Genomic DNA, 22,303 nt, shown 5'->3' on the forward strand with positions numbered 1-22,303 from the left:
GAATGGGGAAGTGTGTCCAAACTTTTGACTGGTAGTGTATTTGTGCTTGTGTCTGGTGAAAGTGAGAATGTCAGACTTTGTAACCGTTGTTTATTCCACTTTGGCGAAAATGGAGGTAATTTGTATGTGCAATGAATCCTCCTTCATTTCACCATCTCTTACTGTTGCAATTCCAGCCATAACCACCTTCCTTTGGTCAGGGCCACTTGCAATGCAGCTCTCCAATCACCACTTTGAAATAAACCACAGCACAGATTTCCAAAAACTGGGCAAGACACTGAAAAAAAAAACCCAAAGACAGACTGGATTGGCCATATCTGATGCAAAAGTCCAAATCCATCCAGTCCATGTTAACTTACAGTAAACACAGATCCTCAGAGTTTTGGCACAGAGTGGATTTTCAAAAAGGATTGGAGATTTAAAAATTCTGTTATTAATTGTTCACCCTAATGTCGTTCCAAACCCATGAGACCATTGTTCATCTTGATGAAATCCAAGAGCTTTCTGACCCTGCATAGACAGCAACGCAACTGACACGTTCAAGGCCCAAGTCAAACATCAGTGGTTCAAAATATCTTAAAAATATCTTCATTTGTGTTCAGAAGATAAATGAAGATCTTACGGGTTTGGACCGACATGAGGCTGAGTAATTAATGACAGAAGTTTCATGTTTGGGTGAACTATCCCTTTAAATGCAATACTCTTTCATAATAATTATTTTATTTTTAAATTCAGAATTCCTCTTGATTTTTTTTTTTAACTTGAGAAGCAAAAAAAGCAATAAACAAACAAGCAAAAAAATTAAATGTCAATGAGGTAATGTCTAAAAAAAAAAACTAAGCTTAATTGACTTAATAATATTAAGTAATTAATAGGGCTGCCCCCTAAAAGTCAACTTACCGTTAGTCGAGGAGAAGAGGCTTGATCTACCAAAATTTTATCAGCCGCTGAGTCGCAGAAAAAAAAATCCACAGAAATTGGTGAAGTCACACAGACCATAAACGGCTGGTCTGTGTGGTAATATAGTACATCAGGCAGGACATCCAAATGCTCATCTATCATTTATCGACCTCAAATATGGCTTTTTATCTGAAATATGTTAGTAGCAACTTTACATGGCCTTGTGTTAACCTAGAAAAAATTTGCACTATTGAAGTGTTTGTGCGGAGTGTGGAAGCTGAATAGTAGCACGCTCAATGCATGACTGATGGAGGCACCATCATTTTTTCTCATACAGATAAAAGTAATACATCTTTTGAATCTGTAAATACGTTCATTTGCATGCACTCAGAATAACAACAAAACGCTGCGCTTTTGTAAAATAATGAAAGCAAACAGAATGAACTTTCTGCTGTCTCAGTCTCTGTAAACTTGAAAGCAAAACACTGTGTATACTTGCCTTACAGACATGAAAAAAATATCTATAGTGAAAAATGTCTACTTTTTAAGTATTCTCGGATTATGTAATTTGTATGAAACATGCATACAGGTGCATCACTACTGCGGAGATGACGAGTCAGTGTCGCCGAAAACAAAGAAAGCACTAGTTTATCAATTAATTATTAAAACATTAATGCAGTCTCCTTACTGTTTTTCCCTGACATATTCATGAATATTATATCTGCTGCTGCGCACTGGCAAGCTTTTTTTTGCATGCGCTTGAGCTTTTAATATGCTATGTAGGCACTTTAAGGCTCATTATTAAGATTTAAATGGTTTATTAATAAACATGCGACTAAAAAAAAAAAATCTTAACATCATTTAAACAATCATATAATGGATCAACTTAACGCAAACTGTCAATTAGTGGCATTCCTTGTGTCAGTTACACCGATTACTCAATAGTCAAACTGTCTTGATGCTAACCTTATGGTCTAATGGTGTTAAAGGTTATTTTATTATCAGCTCTGAGTCAGCCAGAGGTTAGGCAGAGAATTTGAGTGAGTGTTGTTGGTGTGCCAGCAGTGGCGTGGAGTTTCCTCACAGCAGGTTATAGGAGTGAAGTCTCACTGTACTCCAAGGTCACAGGTCTCTTTCACCGGGCATGTGTTTTGATATTGCACCAAAAGGAGGGGAAGGATTGCGTGGTCGCTCGTGATCTTTCGTGGATTGAGAGATGATCTCACAGTTCACCCAACCAAAATCTCTCATGTCGGTATGCAGGATGTCAGTAAGTGCAACCAGACTCTGACTGCTGGGTGAGGTGAGTACAACGGCCCAGCTGGATTAGTAGTATCTGGATAATATCTTGTGCTCACCAAGCCTGCAATTTTTTTTATTTGTAGCATTATAAATATATTGATTATATACTTGAGTCCTTGCTAAATAAAAGCATTAAAGGAGAAGTTCACTTCCAGAATGAAAATTAGTATTTACTCACCCCCATGTCTTTCTTTCTTCAGTTGTAAAGGAATTAAGTTTTTTAAAGAAATAATTTCAGGATTTGTCTCCATATAGTGGATTTCAGTGGTGGCCAACGGGATTGAAGGTCCAAAGTACAATTTCAATGCAGCTTCAAAGGGCTCTAGTGAAACAATCTCTCTTTTTTTGGTAAAAAAAAATTAAAATTTATATACTTTTTGATCACAAATACTCATCTTGCACTAGTGCTGTAATTTTGTACCATTCTTTGCACATTCGCTTTGTAAACACTGTCACTACTTCCGCCTTCAAAAACATTACATAATGCATGAAGTCGAGCTAGTGCAAGGTAAGCATTTGTGGTTAAAAAGTATATAAATTTGTATTTTCTTAGAGAATAATCAATTGGTTTGCTAGATACGACCCTTATTTCTCATCTGGGATCGCGTAGAACCCTTTGAAGCTGCATTGGAACTGCAATTTGGAGCTTTCTTTGCACGTTCGCTTTGTAAACACTGTCACTACTTCAGCCTACAAAAACATTACATAATGCATGAAGCTGAACTAGTGCAAGATAAGCATTTTTGGTTAAAAAGTATATAAATTAGTTTTTTTGTTTTTTCTTAGAAAATAACCAATCGGTTTGCTAGATACGACCATTATTTCTCATCTGGGATCGTGTAGAACCCTTTGAAGCTGCATTGGAACTGCAATTTGGAGCTTTCTTTGCACGTTCGTTTTGTAAACACTGTCACTACTTCAGCCTACAAAAACTTTACAAAATGCATGAAGTCGAACTAGTGCAAGATAAGCGTTTTTGGTTAAAAAGTATATACATTTTTTATTTTTTTATTTTTTTTTTTAGAAAATGACCAATCGTTTTGCTAGATATGACCCTTATTTCTCATCTGGGATCGTGTAGAGCCCTTTAAAGCTGCATTGAAACTGCAATTTGGAGCTTTCTTTGCACGTTCACTTTGTAAACACTGTCACTACTTCAGCCTACAAAAACATTACATAATGCATGAAGTTGAACTAGTGCAAGATAAGCGTTTTTGGTTAAAAAGTATATAAATTAGTTTTTTTGTTTTTCTTAGAAAATAACCAATCGGTTTGCTAGATACGACCCTTATTTCTCATCTGGGATCGTGTAGAACCCTTTAAAGCTGCATTGAAACTGCAATTTGGAGCTTTCTTTGCACATTCGCTTTGTAAACACTGTCACTACTTCAGCCTACAAAAACATTACATAATGCGTGAAGTCGAACTAGTGCAAGATAAGCGTTTTTGGTTAAAAAGTATATTAATTTTTTTTTTTTTTTTTTTTTTTTTTTTTTTTTTTTTTTTTAGAAAATGACCAATCGTTTTGCTAGATATGACCCTCATTTCTCATCTGGGATCGTGTAGAGCCCTTTAAAGCTGCATTGAAACTGCAATTTGGAGCTTTCTTTGCACGTTCGCTTTGTAAACACTGTCACTACTTCAGCCTACAAAAACATTACATAATGCGTGAAGTCGAACTAGTGCAAGATAAGCGTTTTTGGTTAAAAAGTATATTAATTTTTTTTTTTTTTTAGAAAATGACCAATCGTTTTGCTAGATATGACCCTCATTTCTCATCTGGGATCGTGTAGAGCCCTTTAAAGCTGCATTGAAACTGCAATTTGGAGCTTTCTTTGCACGTTCGCTTTGTAAACACTGTCACTACTTCAGCCTACAAAAACATTACATAATGCATGAAGTTGAACTAGTGCAAGATAAGCGTTTTTGGTTAAAAAGTATATAAATTAGTTTTTTTGTTTTTCTTAGAAAATAACCAATCGGTTTGCTAGATACGACCCTTATTTCTCATCTGGGATCGTGTAGAACCCTTTAAAGCTGCATTGAAACTGCAATTTGGAGCTTTCTTTGCACATTCGCTTTGTAAACACTGTCACTACTTCAGCCTACAAAAACATTACATAATGCGTGAAGTCGAACTAGTGCAAGATAAGCGTTTTTGGTTAAAAAGTATATTAATTTTTTTTTTTTTTTAGAAAATGACCAATCGTTTTGCTAGATATGACCCTCATTTCTCATCTGGGATCGTGTAGAGCCCTTTAAAGCTGCATTGAAACTGCAATTTGGAGCTTTCTTTGCACGTTCGGTTTGTAAACACTGTCACTACTTTAGCCTACAAAAACATTACATAATGCGTGAAGTCGAGCTAGTGCAAGATAAGCATTTGTGGTTAAAAAGTGTATAAATGTGTATTTTTCTTAGAAAATAACCAATCGGTTTGCTAGATACAACCCTTATTTCTCATCTTGGATCGTGTAGAGCCCTTTGAAGCTGGATTGAAACTGCAATTTGGAGCTTTCTTTGCACGTTCGCTTTGTAAACACTGTCACTACTTCAGCCTACAAAAACATTACATAATGCGTGAAGTCGAGCTAGTGCAAGACAAGCGTTTGTGGTTAAAAAGTATATAAATTTGAATTTTTCTTAGAACATGATCAACCGTTTTGCTAGATATGACTCTTATTTCTCATCTGGGATCGTGTAAAGCCCTTTGAAGCTGCATTGAAACTGCAATTTGAACCTCCAACCCATTGGCCACCAATGAAGTCCACTATATGGAGAAAAATCCTGGAATGTTTTCCTGAAAAACCTTAATTTCTTTTCAACCAAAGAAAGAAAGACTTGAACATCTTGGATGACATGGAGGGGAGTAAGTTATCAGGAAATGTTCATTCTGGAAATGCTATATCTTTCATGTTAACCTCCTCTAGATTACAGTTTTCCTAAAGATGAAACATTACAAAAGACATTTGAACTGTGCAGTCGCAGTCGGGACAACCGACTCCAATTCCAGGGAGGGGCAGCTGGGAATTCCACTGTGGCAATGGACTGGCGGAGGGGTGTTATATTCAGCTGTACTCCAGCTGTGTCGATTTATATTGGTGACCGACAGGCGGTGAAGGGGCATCAGTGCCAGACTCGCCCACTCAAGGGAACGACTTGGCTAGGAACGTTTACATCTCCACCTACATCAGTTAAAAACACTTTCTCTCGTCCACTTTATTTTTTCTCTCAAGTTCCTCGTTCTGTATTTTTTCCTGGAATAGTCTTCCTCTGTCAGGTTTTTATCTGGAAGTCTTGGATGTTTTCCCACAATGTGTTTCTCTGTGACCTCAGGGCAGCCATCTGTGATCAGAATCGTCTTCCTTGGCCCACGGGGCAAACGGTTCCTCGTTTTATCGGCACTGAAATGCCTCACAGGTGTTTGCGCACACCTGCACGTCTGTACGCCTGTCGAAGGCAGAGAGTTTTGCTGGTTTTGCAGATTCGACGTTGCGACCGTGGTGTTCATTGTTGTGACCATGTGTTGTTTGTTTGTGGTTCCACACCCAATGCAAAGCTATAAAGACAGCTGAAGGACCTTCTGCTGCAGGGCTTGAGTGACAGATGTTTCACAGAGTGGATTCTGTCATACACACATTGTTCTTACAGCAGTTGTTCGTTTCGCATTTTTTGAAAAGTATGTCAAACATGAGAGGCTGCTTATGGATTATTGAGGTATTATATGACAAGAGGGTCAGTGTGGTTTAGATTTGTTTGTAGATTTGAAAAAAAAGCATTCAAATACTATTGTAACTCATACATAGAATGGCCCGAAGAGCATGTTTATATGTTGTGAATTAAAATGTTATTTTGGGGGACAGAAACTCAAATGCAGCTGTCCTGATATCATAATATTTATATTTATTTTATTTATTTATTTTATTTTTTATATTTATTTTATATATATTTTTATTAGTATTTTTTTAATAGTTTTTTTTTAATTTAAGGAAAAAGGGCTTTCTTTTTAAGATTTCTTTTTTAATGAGTTCTTACAAACTTAATTTAATAAGGAATTAAATTTTATTTTTTACTTTTTGCTCTACAAAAAAAAAAAAAAAAAAAATATATATATATATATATATATATATATATATGTGTGTGTATGTGTGTGTGTGTGTGTATATATATGTAGAATTATCATTATTAAAAAATCTACAAAATTGTTTCATTGCTTTTAGTAAAGGAATTAATAATAAAAATTGGATAAAACATGTTTTTAAAAACCTTATTTTTTATATCTAACATATTTTAATGTTGTGCATATATATCTATTATATATTTTATATATACTATAATATTAATCTAAAATTATTGTATAATTATCCTATAAATAAAAAAATCAACAAAATTGTTTCATTGCTTTTAATTAAGGAATAAATAAAAATATATAACATTTTTTTTTACTTTTTTCATTTAAAAAAATATTAGTAAATTATTATAAACCTTATTTTTTTATATCTAACATATTTTTAATGTTATATGCATTTGTATATTTATCATATATTTTAGATATAATATAATATATAAATATAAAATTGTGTAATTATCATATAATAAATAAAATTCAACAAAATTGTTCCATTTGCTTTTATTCAAGGAATTAATATTAATAAAAAATTATAAAGCATGTTTTATAAAAGCAAAATATATATATATAGAATTATTGTAGAATTATCATTATTTAAAAAATTAAACAAAATTGTTCCTTTTTTAAATTAAGGAATTAATAATAATAAAAAATTTTATAAAACATTTTTTTGTACTTTTTTCCTTTAAAATTATATATTAATATATTATTATAAACCTTATTTTTATAACATATTTTAATGTTGTGTAAGTATATATATTATATATTTTATCTATATTATAACATAAAAATTAAATTATGGTACAATTATTATATAATTAAAAAATCATTAAAAAAATTGTTCCATTTGCTTTTAAGTAATTAATATGAATAAACAATTATAAAAGCAAAAAATATAAGATTATTGAAGAATTGTCATTATTAAAAATTCAACAAAATTGTTCGACTGCTTTTAATTAATATTAATGTAAATAGTATTTATTAGTATATTCCTTTAAAAAATATATTAACATATTATTATAAACCTTATTTTTTATATATATATATAACATATTATAATATATAATAATTACATTTTTGTATTAGTTATTCATTTATTTTTAAGTTTTCCTAAACAATACCAAAATGCATTTCTGACATATTGACAGGTGTTTATTTTATTTATTTTTTATATAGATGATATAAATTAAGTGTTTATTAAATTAAGTGTTTTTATTAAGTGATTACAATAAAGTGCTGCCTCTATCTCTTGTGACTGATTTGTCACTTTCATTCTCTTGTCCTCTTATTTGTAACGCTTGGATCATATAAAAGGCTTTTTATTTTTGTTTGTGGTCACTGAAGCCCAGGGTTTTCTTTCTATTGTCCTAAATATAGATGTGGCCCGACACATGTGGATGCAAGCTGTGTTAATTTGCACAGCCTCTGTAATCCCATGTAGGGAGTGATGCATTGTGGTCCGCAGTCGCTCCTGTGATGTGGTTACTTGGAATGAGCCAATCTGATGATTACATGCACGTTATGTGACTACTTGTGGTGTTGACTAGTCCTAGCGGAGTCTTTCTAGGCTGACGTCTTGCTTTAGAGTTTTAGATCAAGCAGATCAAGTCTTTGTCCTGAGAAATGACCTCATGTGTTGACGTAAGCTTCTTTGTCTGTTTTCTGACAGGGCTGAGTGATCCAAGCGTAGCTCTTACCTGGGGGAGGACCACCACTCCCTCATTCCCATCACCCCTTGAGCCCGTACTCTGAAGCAGCCATGGCGCCACGAAAACGCGGGGGCGGAGGGCACGGTGTGTCCTTCTTCTTTTGCTGCTTCCAGAGCAGTGACCACCCAGAGATCACCTACCGTCTGCGGGAGGACTTTGCCCTGCAGGCCATGGAGCCCGCGCTGCCCATCCCTAGCTATGACGAGCTGGACGCTATGTTCTCAGAGCTGGTGGTAGGTGCCAACTTTGAACATTTCTGTGCAGTTTTACCTGTGCTGACTTCTAGACATCATGGACATTAATATACAGTTAAAACAGTGATATTATAAAATATGATTACAATTTAAGATAACTGTTTTCTATTTAAAAATGTCATTTATTCATGTGTTGAATTTACAGCGTTACTCCAGGCTTCAGTGTCACATGATCCTTCGGAAAACTAATATGCTGATTTGCTGCTCATTTCTTTTTTATTTTCAGCTTCTTTGATATTGACATTTTTTGGGAACATTATACGTGTTTACTGTCACTTTAAGACATATTTTAAGGCGATTTGATGGATGTTTTGGATATATAAATCTGTGTGACTAGTGTCTGGGAATATTAAGTCACAAAAATACTATTTAAATATTAAAACCTGCATATTTACCAGAATATATTTACCAGACAAATGTAAATACACAACACAGTATTTCTGAAAAAAAAAAAAAAAACAACAACAACAATACATTCATTTTTTTAATACAATAAATGAATTGAGAAAAAACTAAAAAGTATTTCATAGTACCATGAAAATTACATTTTTGTTCAACTTTAAATAAATTGATGGTATAGTGTACATTTCATGATTTCATTCAGTTAATGAAACATTCTTTTTGATTCATATTGTTTAATTTAACCATTAAAACAGAGTCTAGAAAAAATAAAACTGAAATAAAAAACAAATAGAATTTGGAAACAAAACAAAAAATGGGAAAAAATAAAACGGATTTCATAGAACCCTAAATAAATGCATCCATATTATATTATATTATAATATATTATATATCTTGCAATACTGACTTTTTTTCCTCAATATAAACTCATAATTGCGAGAAATAAAGTCAGAATTGCAAAATAAAAACTCACATTTCTGACTTTTTTCCCCTGCAAATGCGAGTTTATATCCCGCAATTCTGACTTTTTTTCTCAGAATTGCATAATATAAACTCATAATTGGGAGAAGTGAAGTTAAATTAGCAAAATAAAAACTCAAAATTCAGAATTTTTTTCTCAGAATTGCGTGATATAAACTCTCAGTTTGGAGAAATAAAGTAAAATTTGTCAAATAAAAACTCACAATTCTGACTTTTTTCTCAGAATTGTGTGATATAAACTCACAATTAGGAAAAATATAGTTAGAATTGCGAAATAAAAACTCAAAATGCTGACTTTTTTCCCCCGCAAATGCAAATTTATATCTCGCAATTCTGACTTTTTCTCTCAGAATTGTGACTTTATTTTCTCACAATTGCATGATATAAATTCCCAAATGGTAGAAATAAAGTTAGAATTGCGAAATAAAAACTCAAAATGCTGACTTTTTTACCCGCAAATGTGAATTTATATCATGCAATTCTGACTTTTTTCCTCAGAATTGCATGGTATAAACTCACAGTTGGGAGAAATAAAGTTAGAATTGTGAGAAAAGTCAGAATTGTCAGTTTTATTTTGCAAATTTAACTTTATTTCTCCTAACTGTAAGTTTATATCATGCAATTCTGAGGAAAAAAAAAACTGAATTGGGAGAAAAAAGTCAGAATTGTGAGTTTTATTTAGCAAATTTAACTTTATTTCTCCCAATTCAGATTTTTTTTTCTCAGAATTTCATGGTATAAACTCCCAGTTGGGAGAAATAAAGTTAGAATTGTGAGAAAAGTCTTAATTGACAGTTTTATTTTGCAAATTTAACTTTATTTCTTCTAACTGTGAGTTTATATCATGCAATTCTGAGAAAAAAAATCTGAATTGGGAGAAAAAAGTCAGAATTGTGAGTTTTATTTTGCAAATTTAACTTTATTTCTCCCAATTCAGATATTGTTTCTCAGAATTGCATGGTATAATCTCACAGTTGGGGGAAATTAAGTTAAATTTGCAAAATAAAACTCACAATTCTGACTTTTTTTTTCTCACAATTCTGACTTTTTCCTTTAGAATTGCATGGTATAAACTCACAGTTGGGAGAAATAAAGTTAAATTTGCAAAAGAAAATCACAATTCTTTTTCTCAGAATTTCATTAGAAGTCACAATTGGGAAATATAAAGTTAGAATTGTGGAATAAAAACTCAAAATTCGGATTTTTCAGAATTGCAAATGAGAATGCAAAATGCGAGTTTATATCTCGCAATTCTGACTTTTTTTTTTCTAGCAATTCTGACATTTTTTCTCAGAATTGCATGGTGTAATCTCACAATTTGGAGAAATAAAGTTAGAATTGCAAAATAAAAACCCACAATTCAGATTTTTTTCCTCAGAATTGCGTAATATAAACCCTCCAAACTAGTATTTTTATATGTTGCATGTGGATCTAATTAATTAACCAAACCATTATTTTCCACGTCCTCAGTCCCTCCTTGTTTGCTCTCTAATTGTGCATAATGAAGGAGCTGTAATTGATCCATCAAATGTGTTGTCTTTAATCCTTGCTTGAATAGAAATGGCAGCAGTGTGGCGTGCTGCAGACTCTGCCTCTCTCTCCCGTCTCCTCCTTCAACTCTGCCAGCTTCCACTTTGCACATCAATGGATCCCATTGAGTGGCCTTGTGTCTTGGACTGCAGTGCAGAGTAATTGCTTGTTTTTGCTCTGACCTGCTCTTAACCTCCCTTTCCCTGTACTTGGGTTCGAATTGATGTACAACACAAAGCAGCAGCAGTTGTTCTCTTTTCAAAGCCCTCACAGAAAGATTTCATGCTCTCAGCACGCGCCGTTCTGGCAAGTTCTTGTTGAGTTTGTAAACCGGTGTTGCGTAACTGGCAACCTGCCTGCTTATTCACACTCCAGTAATGTTATGTTCAGTAGAGGATACCTGGGTAATTATTTGAAATACTGTAGCTGAGGTTTATTTAGAGGTTATTATGCAAATCTCCCTTCGTGTCAGGGCTTGGCAAAGTCTTCTTACAAATTCATCATATTCAGCACATTAGAATTACAAAAATATTCGTAGAACAAAGGGGCTTTTTAGGATAAAGTGAAAATAATGAGCTACATGAAGAGAGTTTCCATGTGATTTTGTCTTTTTTGATTAGGTCTTAGCCCCAGATATGACATTTGAGACTGTTATTATCCTTTTATAGCATAGAATTTAAGGTTAAGTTCAACCAAAAATTAAATTCTGTTATTTACTCACTCTCATGTTTTGACTTGCATGACTTATTTAAAGAATGCAGGCTACTGGTTGCTCCTCTACATACAATTACAGCAAATGTGGGCGTAAGAGGACCATAAAAATATCACAGAAGTGGTCCATGTTTCATGCATCATATTTCAAGTCTTCAGCAAGTTCCATAAGCATATCAGTCCGATTGATTCGTTCACGTATTGGACATTTGCTATTTCTCTTATGCCCACACCAAAGAGTATGAAAGTCTGTTTCCGCCACTATATAAAAAATAATAAAGCTTATTGTGACACTTTATCTCAGAATTCTGACTTTTTTTCTCAGAATTGAGTAATGTAAACTCATAATTGCGAGAAAAGTTTTCATCTCTCTTCAAGTCTGACTTTTTTCTTGCAATTGTTAGTTTATATCTCGCAATTCTGACTTTTTTCTCAGATTTGCAAAACAAAAACTTTCAATTGGGAGAAATAAAGTTAGATTTTATATCTCGTAATTCTTACTTTTTTTTTATTAGAATGGTGAGACATAAACTCGTGGTGAGTTATAAAGTTATAAAGTCAGAATTGCAGGATATAAACTTGCAATTCTGAGTAAAAAAAACAAAAAAATCTGACTTTTCTCGCAGATCCGAGTTTGTATTTCGCAATTCTGACCTTATTCTCAGATTTGTGTGATATAAACATACAATTGCAAGAAATAAATTTTGAATTGCGAGATAAAAACATCCAAATCTTATCTACAAATCTACAATCATACAAAGACTTTTTCTCAAATGCGAGCTTGTATCTCACAATTCTGACTTTTCTCACAGTTCTGACTTTTTCTCAAAATTGTGTGATATAAACTCACAATTGGTAAAAAAGAAAGTTAGAATTGCGAAAGGAAAATTTTAAATTCTGACATTTTCTCTCAGAATTACTAGATTTATACTTACAATTCTTTTTTCAGAATTGCGTGTTATAAGCTCACAATTGCGAGAAATAAAGTTTTGCAATTCAATAAAGAATTGCAATTTAAACTTTTTTCTTTCAACTGCGAGTTTATATTCCACAATTCTGACTTTTTTCTCACAATTTTGACCTTTTTCTCAGTATTTTTAGATATAAACTTGCAATTCTAAGAAATGATCGAATTGCAAGATAAAAATCTTATTTTCACAAATCTTTTTTTTTTTCTCTCTCAAATGCAAGTTTGCATTTTGCAATTCTGACTTTCTTCTTGCAATTGCAAGTTTATATCTCACAATTCTGACTTTTTTCTCAGAATTGCATGATATAAACTCACAGTTGGGACAAAGTAAGTTAGAATTGCGAAATGAAAATTCAAAATTTTGACTTCTCACAAATGCAAGTTTGTATCTCACAATTCAGATTTTTTTCTTGATATTAACTCATTATTGTGAGAAATAAAATCAGAATTGAGAAACTTACAAATATGACCTTTTATTTGCAATGCGAGTTTGTATCTCGCAATTCTGACTTTTTTCAGAATTGTGTGTTAAAAGCTCACAATTGCAAGAAATAAAGTAAGAATTGTGAAATTAAAACTCACAATTTAGACTTTTTTCCTCGCAATTGCGAGTTTATATCCCACAATTCTTACGTTTTTCTTCTGAATTGTAAGATATAAACTTGCAATTGTGTGTTACAGTCAGAATTGCGAGATATAAACTTGAAATTTGGAGAAATGAAGTCAGAATTGCGAGATAAACCTTTTTTTTCTTTGCAAATGCGAGTTTATATTTTGTGATATAAGCTCACAATTGCAAGAAATATAGTTAGAAATTCTGACTTTTTGCTCTTTTTTTTTAGAATTGCGAGATATAAACTTGCAATTGAAAGTTAGAAAGTCCAATTTTTAGGGTAAAAAAGACGTGTACTCAAAATTGTGAGTTTATATCTCACAATTCTGACTGAATAATTAGCAGTTTCTCAGAATTGCAGAATTGCAGAATTTACATTTTTATTTTTATTTTTTACCCAGTGGCGGAAACATGCTTCCATAAAAGAGAGCTAGAGTGGATGCCCTGATTTTCATATAACTTCAGAAGATTTAAAAAATGTTACACACCACATTGGTGGTGTTTTTTGCCCTTTTTAAAACTTTAAAAGCTCCAGTGATCTCGTTAGCTGCGTTTCCATACAAAGCTGTGAATTTAAAAAAAAATTGCAATATCATATAAAACATTCGCAGATAAAGTACTGTTTCCATCTCATGTGTTTAAGAGAACAAAATAATTGCTTCCTAAGAAACTGGCACCAATTTTAATTAAGTCGCTTCCACCGGGAAAGCCACTATAGCTTGTTTCATAGACAAAACAATAACAAATGCTGTCATATTATCTTGCATACGGAGGCGGATGACTGATGTGTGGGAACGCAATTGTGTGAGACAGCTTTGGGAGGTAATTATATTTTGATGACCAACTTTGGCCTAAGCCCTTCAGAATGACTAAAATAACATGAGATGGTGTGCAGTGAGGTCAGCTGGTTAGTCCAGTTATCCAGTCATATGATCTGTTGAGGCAAAGTCATAAACATGCATTTTCTGTTATGCATTCTGAAGCTTATTTATGTGCATGTCGTCTTATTGGTTTAAAAAAAATGGCCTCAGTTGAGCACAGAAGTTGTTTATGCATATTCTAAGATTTTATGCACATCTTGGCCTTTCCATTCAACTTTTTTATGTGATATCCCAAAATGCATATAAAAATATGTGGATGGAAACAGCTATTGTAACTGGATGGAAAAGACTGAATTTCTCCTTTTGTGTTTTATGAAACAAAGAGGTTTGGACAGGTTTGGAGCAGCATGAGGGTGAATAAATTATGACACTTTTGTTTTCAGGTTAGCTATCCCTTTAACATCTGTATAAAGCATAAAGGCATACAGTGGCATGCAAAAGTTTAGGAACCCCTTGCAGAATCTGTGAAAATGTAAATTATTTAACAAAATAATAGAGATCATACAAAATGCATGTTATTTTTTTATCTAGTACTGTCCTGAGTCTGCAAGACAAAAAAATAGCTAAAATTATTAAAATAACCAACTTTTGCACAGTACTATGTGTGGTTACCTGAATGATCTATGACTGTTTTTTTGTTTTGTGATGGTTGTTCATGAGTCCCTTGTTTGTTCTGAACAGTTAAACTGATTAATGTTTTTCAGGGCCTGGAGATTCAGTTTTCTAGCATCTTTTGCAAATTTAAACCCTTTCCAGCAGTGACCGTATGATTTTTAAGGTCCATTTTTTTCACACTGAGGACAATTGAGGGGCTCAAACACAACTATTAAAAAAGGTTCAAACATTCACTGACGCTCCAGAAGGAAACACGATGCATTAAGAGCCGGGGGGTGAAAACTTTTTGAATTTGAAGATCAAGGTTAATTGTAAAAAAACATGCAAGTATCTTTTGTTGCTTTCGAAGGCAGTACTAAATGGAAAAAAAATGATATTTCAACAAAATAAGAAAAATTTGGACATCCTGTTCAAAAGTTTTCACCCCCCCAGCTCTTAAAGGAGAACTCCGGTGTGATATTGACCTAAAGTGTATTGAATCATGATACCGAGTGTGAACGTACCTTGCATATTTCATCTCGGTTTGTGTCCAGCTGTCCGAAATCTGGGGTCAGTTAGCCGATGCTCACAACAGGCTGTCTATGAGAGTGAACAGGGCATCGGGAAAGCCATGTAAATAAATCACTGTTTTACGCCATTTACGAGGCACAAAGTAGCTCCACACTTCATCGGTAGACTTCCTAGGGCCCTGACATTTAAAACGAGACATTGAGAACTCAGAAAAAGCACCGGTAGTTTATTTACAAGAAGATTTATACAGACAGTATCTGGGAAAGAAAATCCGGTAGCCGCCATCCTGAACTTAGTCACAACAAATCGAGTGTCGAGCACCAATGAATTTATCAGGTTATCAACGTATAAGGCTGTAGTTTCCTTCGTGCTCGACACTCGACTTATCTTGTCTACATTTAAGATGGCGGCTACTGCTCTGTTCCTGGTGGAAGATGTCTGTATAAATCTTCTTGTAAATAAACTACCGGTGCTTTTTCTGAGTTCACAATGTCTCGTTTTAAATGTCAGGGCCCTTGGAAGTCTACCGATGAAGTGTGGCGCTACTTTGTGCCTCGTAAATGGCGTAAAACAGTGATTTATTTACATGGCTTTCCCGATGCCCTGTTCACTCTCATAGACAGCCTGTTGTGAGCATCGGCTAAATGACCCCAGATTTCGGACAGCTGGACACAAACCGAGATGAAATATGCAAGGTACGTTCACACTCGGTATCATGATTCAATACACTTTAGGTCAAAATCACACCGGAGTTCTCCTTTAATGCATCAGTGAGTATTTGAACCTTTTTTTTTACGGTTGCGTTTAAGTCCCTCAATTGTCGTCAGCGTAAAAAGATGGACCTTAAAAATCATACAGTCACTGCTGGAAAGGGTTCAAATATGCAAAAGATGCTGTAAAACTGAATGCTTTTCTTACTTAGATTTTTTTGTCTTGTTTCCAGACAAAATATCAAAAAATTCTTAAATCAAGAAGGATTTTCTAGAAGAGTTCAGAAAAAAACAAGTCAAAATTAAGTGCATTTTTGCTTGAAACAAGCAAAATAACCTGCCAATGGGGTAAGAAAAACAATCTTGTTTTCCGTTTGAAATAAGATTATTAATAACATTAACATTAATGATATTTTTGCTTACCCCATTGGAAGATTTAAGAATTTTTATATATTTTGGCTGGAAACAAGACAAAAAATCTAAGTAAGAAAAACATTTTTGAAGTGCAGTTTAACTGTTCAGAACAAACAAGGAACAACAATCACTCACACACACACACACACACAAAAAAAAACAGTTGCAGATCATTCAGGTAACCACACACAGTATTAAGAACCAAGTGTTCACAAACTCAGGATTTCAGCTTTTTTTTGTCTTGTGAACTAAATGTAAACATCTTTTATTTAATATATCTTACTCGAGACAGTACTAAATAAAAAATAACATGCATTTTGTATGGTCTCTCTTATTTCAAACTGCGTGCCACTGTAGTTAATGCTGTATACAGTGAACTGTAATAATAATGATAATGATAATGAGTTCTTTTAAATTATGTAATTTGAGAGTTATCCCACTGCATTCTCCATTAATTAAGAGTTGATTTGACAGCTCAATCACTTACTGTACAGTCTACAGTGGAGAATTTATGTTCTACAGTGGACGCTTTCCTCATTATAAGTGCTGAAAGGTTTTGTAGAGCATTGATAGATTGATACACACAGCTCAGGCTTTAATGTTTGTTCTGCAACTGAATGCTGGGCTTGATGTGGCGTGTTGGGTTCAGATAAGGCAAGGTGTGGTTTTCTGCATGAATGGAACATCCTGGTTGTAGTCTGGCTGCCCTTGACTGTAACAAAACACTGTACGCGTATGTTCCTTATGCGTATATGCCGGGGATGTCTAGACTTTCTGCTGACTCTGCAGCTCGTTTCCGCTAAAGGCCGGGGGATTCGCAGGAAGATGAGCGATGGAAGAGACACCAGGCCGGATGAGAGGAACAGCAGCTCTTCCTCTCTTCTGCGTCCCTGTGGAGCATCAGGGACATCACTGTCACCAAGAACTGCCAGACAGGAAGCCATTACCAGTTCTGGCAGACAGATCGCTGTGTAGTGCTACATGCAGGGATTTACAGTGAGAGATGTACGCTGAAAGACCTCTTTATTAGATTCTGCTGCTGAAATGGGCAGGTCGATGGTTGATTTATCTCTTGAATGTGAACTATGTCCTTTTCCTTTCCATTTTCAACATCGATAATTCCAAGAAATGTTTCTTAAACTGCAAATCAGCATGTCAGAATGATTTCTGAAGGATCATGTGACAAGACTGAAGTAATGATGCTGAAAATTCACCTTTGCCTTCACTGGAATAAATTATATTTTAAAATCATTCAAATAGAAAATCGTTATGTTAAATTGTAATAATAGGCCTGTATCACAATATTACTTTTTTAACTGTATTATCACATAAGTGCAGCCTTTCAAAAAAATTAAAAATCACATATGATTTGCTCACCCTCAAGCCATTCTGTATATGACTTTCTTCTTTCAGACGAATACATTCAGAGTTACAGTTGACGTCAAAAGTTTACATCCCCCTTTCAAAATCTGCAAAATGTTAATTATTTTACCGAAATAAGAGGGATCATACAAAATGCATGTTGTTTGTTTATTTAATACTGACCTGAAGATGATATTTCAAATAAAAGATGTTATATAGTCCACAAGAGAAAATAATAGTTAATATTTTATAAAAATTACCCCGTTAAAAAGTTTTCCAGCATTTTTGTGTATTTGAACTCTTTCCAACAATTACTTTATGATTTTGAGATCCGTCTTTTCACACTGAGGACAACTGAGGGAGTCATATGCAACTATTACAGAAGGTTCAAATGCTCACTGATGCTCCAGAAGGAAACACGATGCATTAAGCCGGGGAATGAAAGCTTTTTAAATTTGAAGATCAGGGTAAATTAAACTTGTTTTGTCTTCTGGGAAACATGTACGTATCTTTTTTTAGTCTCTTAAGGGCAGTACTAAATGAAAAAACATGATATTTAGACAAAATAAGAAAAATGTACACGTCTCCATTCTGTTCAAAAGTTTTCACCCCCAGCTCGTAATGCATGGGTTTTCCTTCTGGAGCATCAGTGAGCGTTTGAACCTTCTGTAATAGTTGCATATGAGTCCCTCAGTTGTCCTCAGTGTGAAAAGATGGATCTCAAAACCATACAGTCATCATTGGAAAGGGTTCAAATACACAAAAATGCTGGGACCTGAAGGATTTTTCTGAAGAACAGCAGGCAGTTTAACTGGGACTCATGAACAACTACCACTAAACAAAAAAACACAGCTGTGGATCATTCAGGTAACAACACATTATTAAGAATCAAGGGGATGTAAACTTTTTATTTTCTCTTGTAGACTATATGTAAACATCTTTTATGTGAAATATCCTAATCAGGTCAGTACTAAATAAACAATAACATGCATTTTGTATGATCTTTCTTATTTTGGTCAAATAATCAACATTTTGCGGATTCTGAAAGGGGGTCGTAAACTTTTGCCCTCAACTGTATATTAAAAAGTTTTTGAGAAGGCCTTTATTAACCTCTGGAGCCATGTGGAGTACTTTTTATGATGGATTTATGCACTTCATCGGGCTTAAAAATCTCCCATTCACTGCCATTGTAAAGCTTGGAAGATCCAGGACATTTTTAAAATAACTCCATTTGTATTCATCCGAAAGAAGAAAACATATTGAGTAAATCATGGGGTAATTTCTGTTTTTAGGTGAGCTATCCCTTTAAAATTGTAAAAAAAAAAAAAAAAGTGCAGTACACAACAGATATAGAAGGCTATGGGAAAACTCTTGCAGTGTCTCTGGAGGACAACAGAGTGCTTTGTAAAGGGACCAACACCCTCATGTCACAAAATATTCTTTCTGATTGTACACCGAATTAGTTTTGTTCAAATGAATGGATTTCTCTCCCATAGACGTTGTAATATGAATATTTTCATTTGTTTGTGTACAAGTGGGAATTCACAGTGGAACCATCAGTTCACATGGGACTGCCATGGCGAGAGCAGCTAACAAACAAACCAGTTCTTTCTCTGTGGAAACCCACACCCACTGTGAGGACCAACCACAACACAGTGATTGTTGTGGCGAACTGCTATTTCAAGGACAAAACAAAAGGAAATTACAAGTGGTAGAAGTTTATGTGTAGGACTTTCATTGCCAAAGCCATTGATTATTCAGTCGTCAGGCGTTCAGTGTTTACAGATGGTTTTGAGCAGGATTCACAACGAGCTGTAATGAATTTAAATGGGAATTTGGTGATTTCAACATAATCACTGACTTTTAAAATAAATATTTAACTTATGGATATATATTTCTTAGGGATGCACCGAATGTTCGGCAGCCAAAATTATTCGGCAGAAAATAGCAAAAAAAGCTCTTTCCAAAGTGTCCAAAAGTGCAAGGGAAATCTGCATGATGAAAATCATTCATAAATCTGCTGCTGTCAGCAAAAAGTAATACTGAGGTCTTCTTGCAGGTTTCTGCCAAAATAAAAGTCAACATTCATAAATGTTAGTACTGTAATTTTACTGTTGTTCTGTAAAATAAAATAAAAAAGTAACCCAACAGCTCTATTAATACATGTATTATTACATTCTCCTTTGCTCAGCAAGGCTGCATTTATTTGTATATTAAAAACACACGCCTGATTCAAGAAGGGGGTCTTAAAAATGGCCAAAGAGAATTATTTTACTAATTTATTCATTTTAAGTTAAATTGTGCTTTGTTGCTAGGCTATAATGTCTACTAGATTGTCAAAAATGTTCAGTGTTAAATAATTATTTTTCTTTTTTTTTCTTTGAAAAGCAAGACAAAACTGTAAAAGCAAATATTAGCTATGTAATTTATGCAATGGTGAAAAAAAAATGAGTTTGGTAATTGGCCTTTGACCCATTGTGTAATTTTCTTTTTGGTGCATCCCTAATATTTTTTTATTTAATTCCATCATATTTATATCTAAATTCACATCTGAATTGCAATTTTAATTCTTTTTGAGAATTAAAACAAAAAACAAAAAAACTGTTCAGTAATCAGCCTTCCACCCATTGTGTAATTTTGTTCGGCTTTGGCCAAGTATTTTCATTTTGGTGAAAAAATACTATTTTTTATTTAATTCCATCATATTTATATCTAAATTCACATCTGAATTGCAATTTTAATTCTTCTTGCCACTTCAATTCAAATTCTTCATAAATTTACCTCTGGCTTTTGACTATAAAACAAGTATTGGCACTTTCATTTGACACAAAAACGTTCATTTCCTTTGTGTTTTCCAATCTCAAGTCAAGTGAAGTTCATGTAAACTTTGTTTTATTATCATTCCAGCCATATAAAAGTATACAGTGGAAAGAAATGTCATTTCATCAGGCCTGAAGCATAAATCACCACTTACTCTGTCTGCTATCGTGAACGTTTTGTTCTCGTTCTGTCAATTTCCTCTGTGTCCTCTCTGCTGGAGGATTTGAGGAAGTATTTGTGGGTAAGGAGAAAGTTGAAAAAACATTCTGTGGTTTCCACATGCTGTTATCACTGGTTTGTGGGTGGATATTGACCCTGCCTCGAGGGGTTTACAGTTTGTTTTCGCCATGTCCAGGTTCAAAAATATCTAATCTTTCTTTTTCTCTTTCTGTCTCTCGTTTTCTTTCATTTCAGGATGAGCTGGACCTCACAGAGAAGCACAGAGAGGCCATGTTTGCTTTACCAGCAGAAAAGAAATGGCAGATATACTGCAGCAAGAAGAAGGTTAGGTCATTGTGTGTGTGTGTGTGTGTGTGTGTGTGTGTGTGTGTGTGTGTGTGTGTGTGTGTGTGTGTGTGTGTGTGTGTGTGTGTGTGTGTGTGTGTGTGTGTGTGTGTGTGTGTGTGTGTGTGTGTGTGTTTTATCCACTTATCCTCAGTTGAAGGTTCAGTGCAGCAGATTACACTGTCATCCTGTCAGAACGGTGTTTAAACACCTCATATATCAAAGTGCTTAACAATCACCTCTCCGTCTGGGCGAAACAGGATTCTGAGTTAATGCCCCTTATCTCTGCTTTCTCTGATTTAAAATGGCTAATCTATTACATGTTTTCATTAATCTTTTCAGTGTCAATTCAGTGTCAGCTGAGATTTTGGATAACTGGACATCTTAAAGTTAGACTTCTTAAAGACAGAATGAAGAGGCTTTCTCTGACATTATGTTCTTAGCAGATGCTTTCAAAATAAAGTGACCTAAAAGTGCATTGTTGCTCTTGAGAATGCCCAGTTTGTTGGTGCAGAGAAAGTTTGGCAGTGTTTGAGTTGGCCTGTTTCATTCAGCAACTAAGAGCTAAAAAAAGAAAAGAGAAAGTGGACGGATTTGCTGAATCCAGTCATAAAAATGCAATTGACTGTATAGCGCAGAATGTCACAGAATTTGCTAAATTTTTTGATGAATAAATCAGAAGTAGGTCAGTACACTTGCATCAAAATGCAATATAGACTGGTGTCGTTGAATATTAGAATGCAGAAATACTGTTTAAATATCGTCTCTGTGTGAATGAATAGCGCAGACGCATGTTTTTGTTTTTGTTTACTACACACATACTGAAGTGCCTGGTGCTCGCTGTGTTTCAGCTGCTCTAAGAGTCACTTCATGAGCATTTTACACTTTCTTTTGAAAAACAAAAAATATCGTCATGTACACAAACAGAAACTTGAAGGTCTTCACAGCTAGCTGTCAAAATAAAAGTTTGGTTTAACTGTTACAGAAATATAGTACTTAATGTTATTATAGTACTACTACTAAGAAAAGTATTATTAAAAAATTAAAAAAAAAAAAAAAACCTTAAGGAATATTTACCAGAAACTGGATAAACTGGAATGCAGAAAATTAATGGAAACACAAAATTTAGTACAAATAAAACTGAATTTGAGAAAAAAATAATACATATTTCATTGGGTCTTAAAATTACTTTTAATAAAAAACTTTTAATAAATTACTGTTAATTTGCATAAGTTTCGTGATTTGAATTAATTAGACATGGTTTTTGAATATTTTTTATATTTTAAAAATGGAATTTGGAATAAAATAAAACTGAATTTGAGAAAAAATAACACATTATTTCATAGGGTCTTAACAATTACTTTTGTTAAACTTTTAGTAAATTGCTGTTTAATTGCGTAAGTTTCATGATTTAAATTAATTAGACATGGTTTTTGAATTTTTTTTTTTTTTAAATGTAAAAATGTAGTAAAATAAAATTGAATTTG

The 22,303-nt window shown here is 33.8% G+C and overlaps 2 protein-coding genes across 3 annotated transcripts in view; both read left to right on the forward strand.

Annotated features, from left to right (window-relative positions):
- Positions 1–22,303, forward strand: part of LOC141283355 (disheveled-associated activator of morphogenesis 1-like) — a 79,148-nt gene that overhangs the window by 55,274 nt on the left and 1,571 nt on the right. The window contains exons 2-3 of the mRNA XM_073816636.1: positions 8,001–8,273; positions 20,727–20,829. Coding sequence (XP_073672737.1) covers positions 8,091–8,273; positions 20,727–20,829 — 286 coding nt within the window. The 5' untranslated portion in view covers positions 8,001–8,090. The remainder of the gene's footprint in view (positions 1–8,000; positions 8,274–20,726; positions 20,830–22,303) is intronic.
- The window catches only part of LOC141348388 (disheveled-associated activator of morphogenesis 1-like), a 106,434-nt gene that overhangs the window by 14,335 nt on the left and 69,796 nt on the right, over positions 1–22,303 (forward strand). The window lies entirely within an intron of this gene.

This window comes from Garra rufa, chromosome 13 (assembly GCF_049309525.1).
Source record: "Garra rufa chromosome 13, GarRuf1.0, whole genome shotgun sequence".
Taxonomy (NCBI): Eukaryota; Metazoa; Chordata; class Actinopteri; order Cypriniformes; family Cyprinidae; genus Garra; species Garra rufa.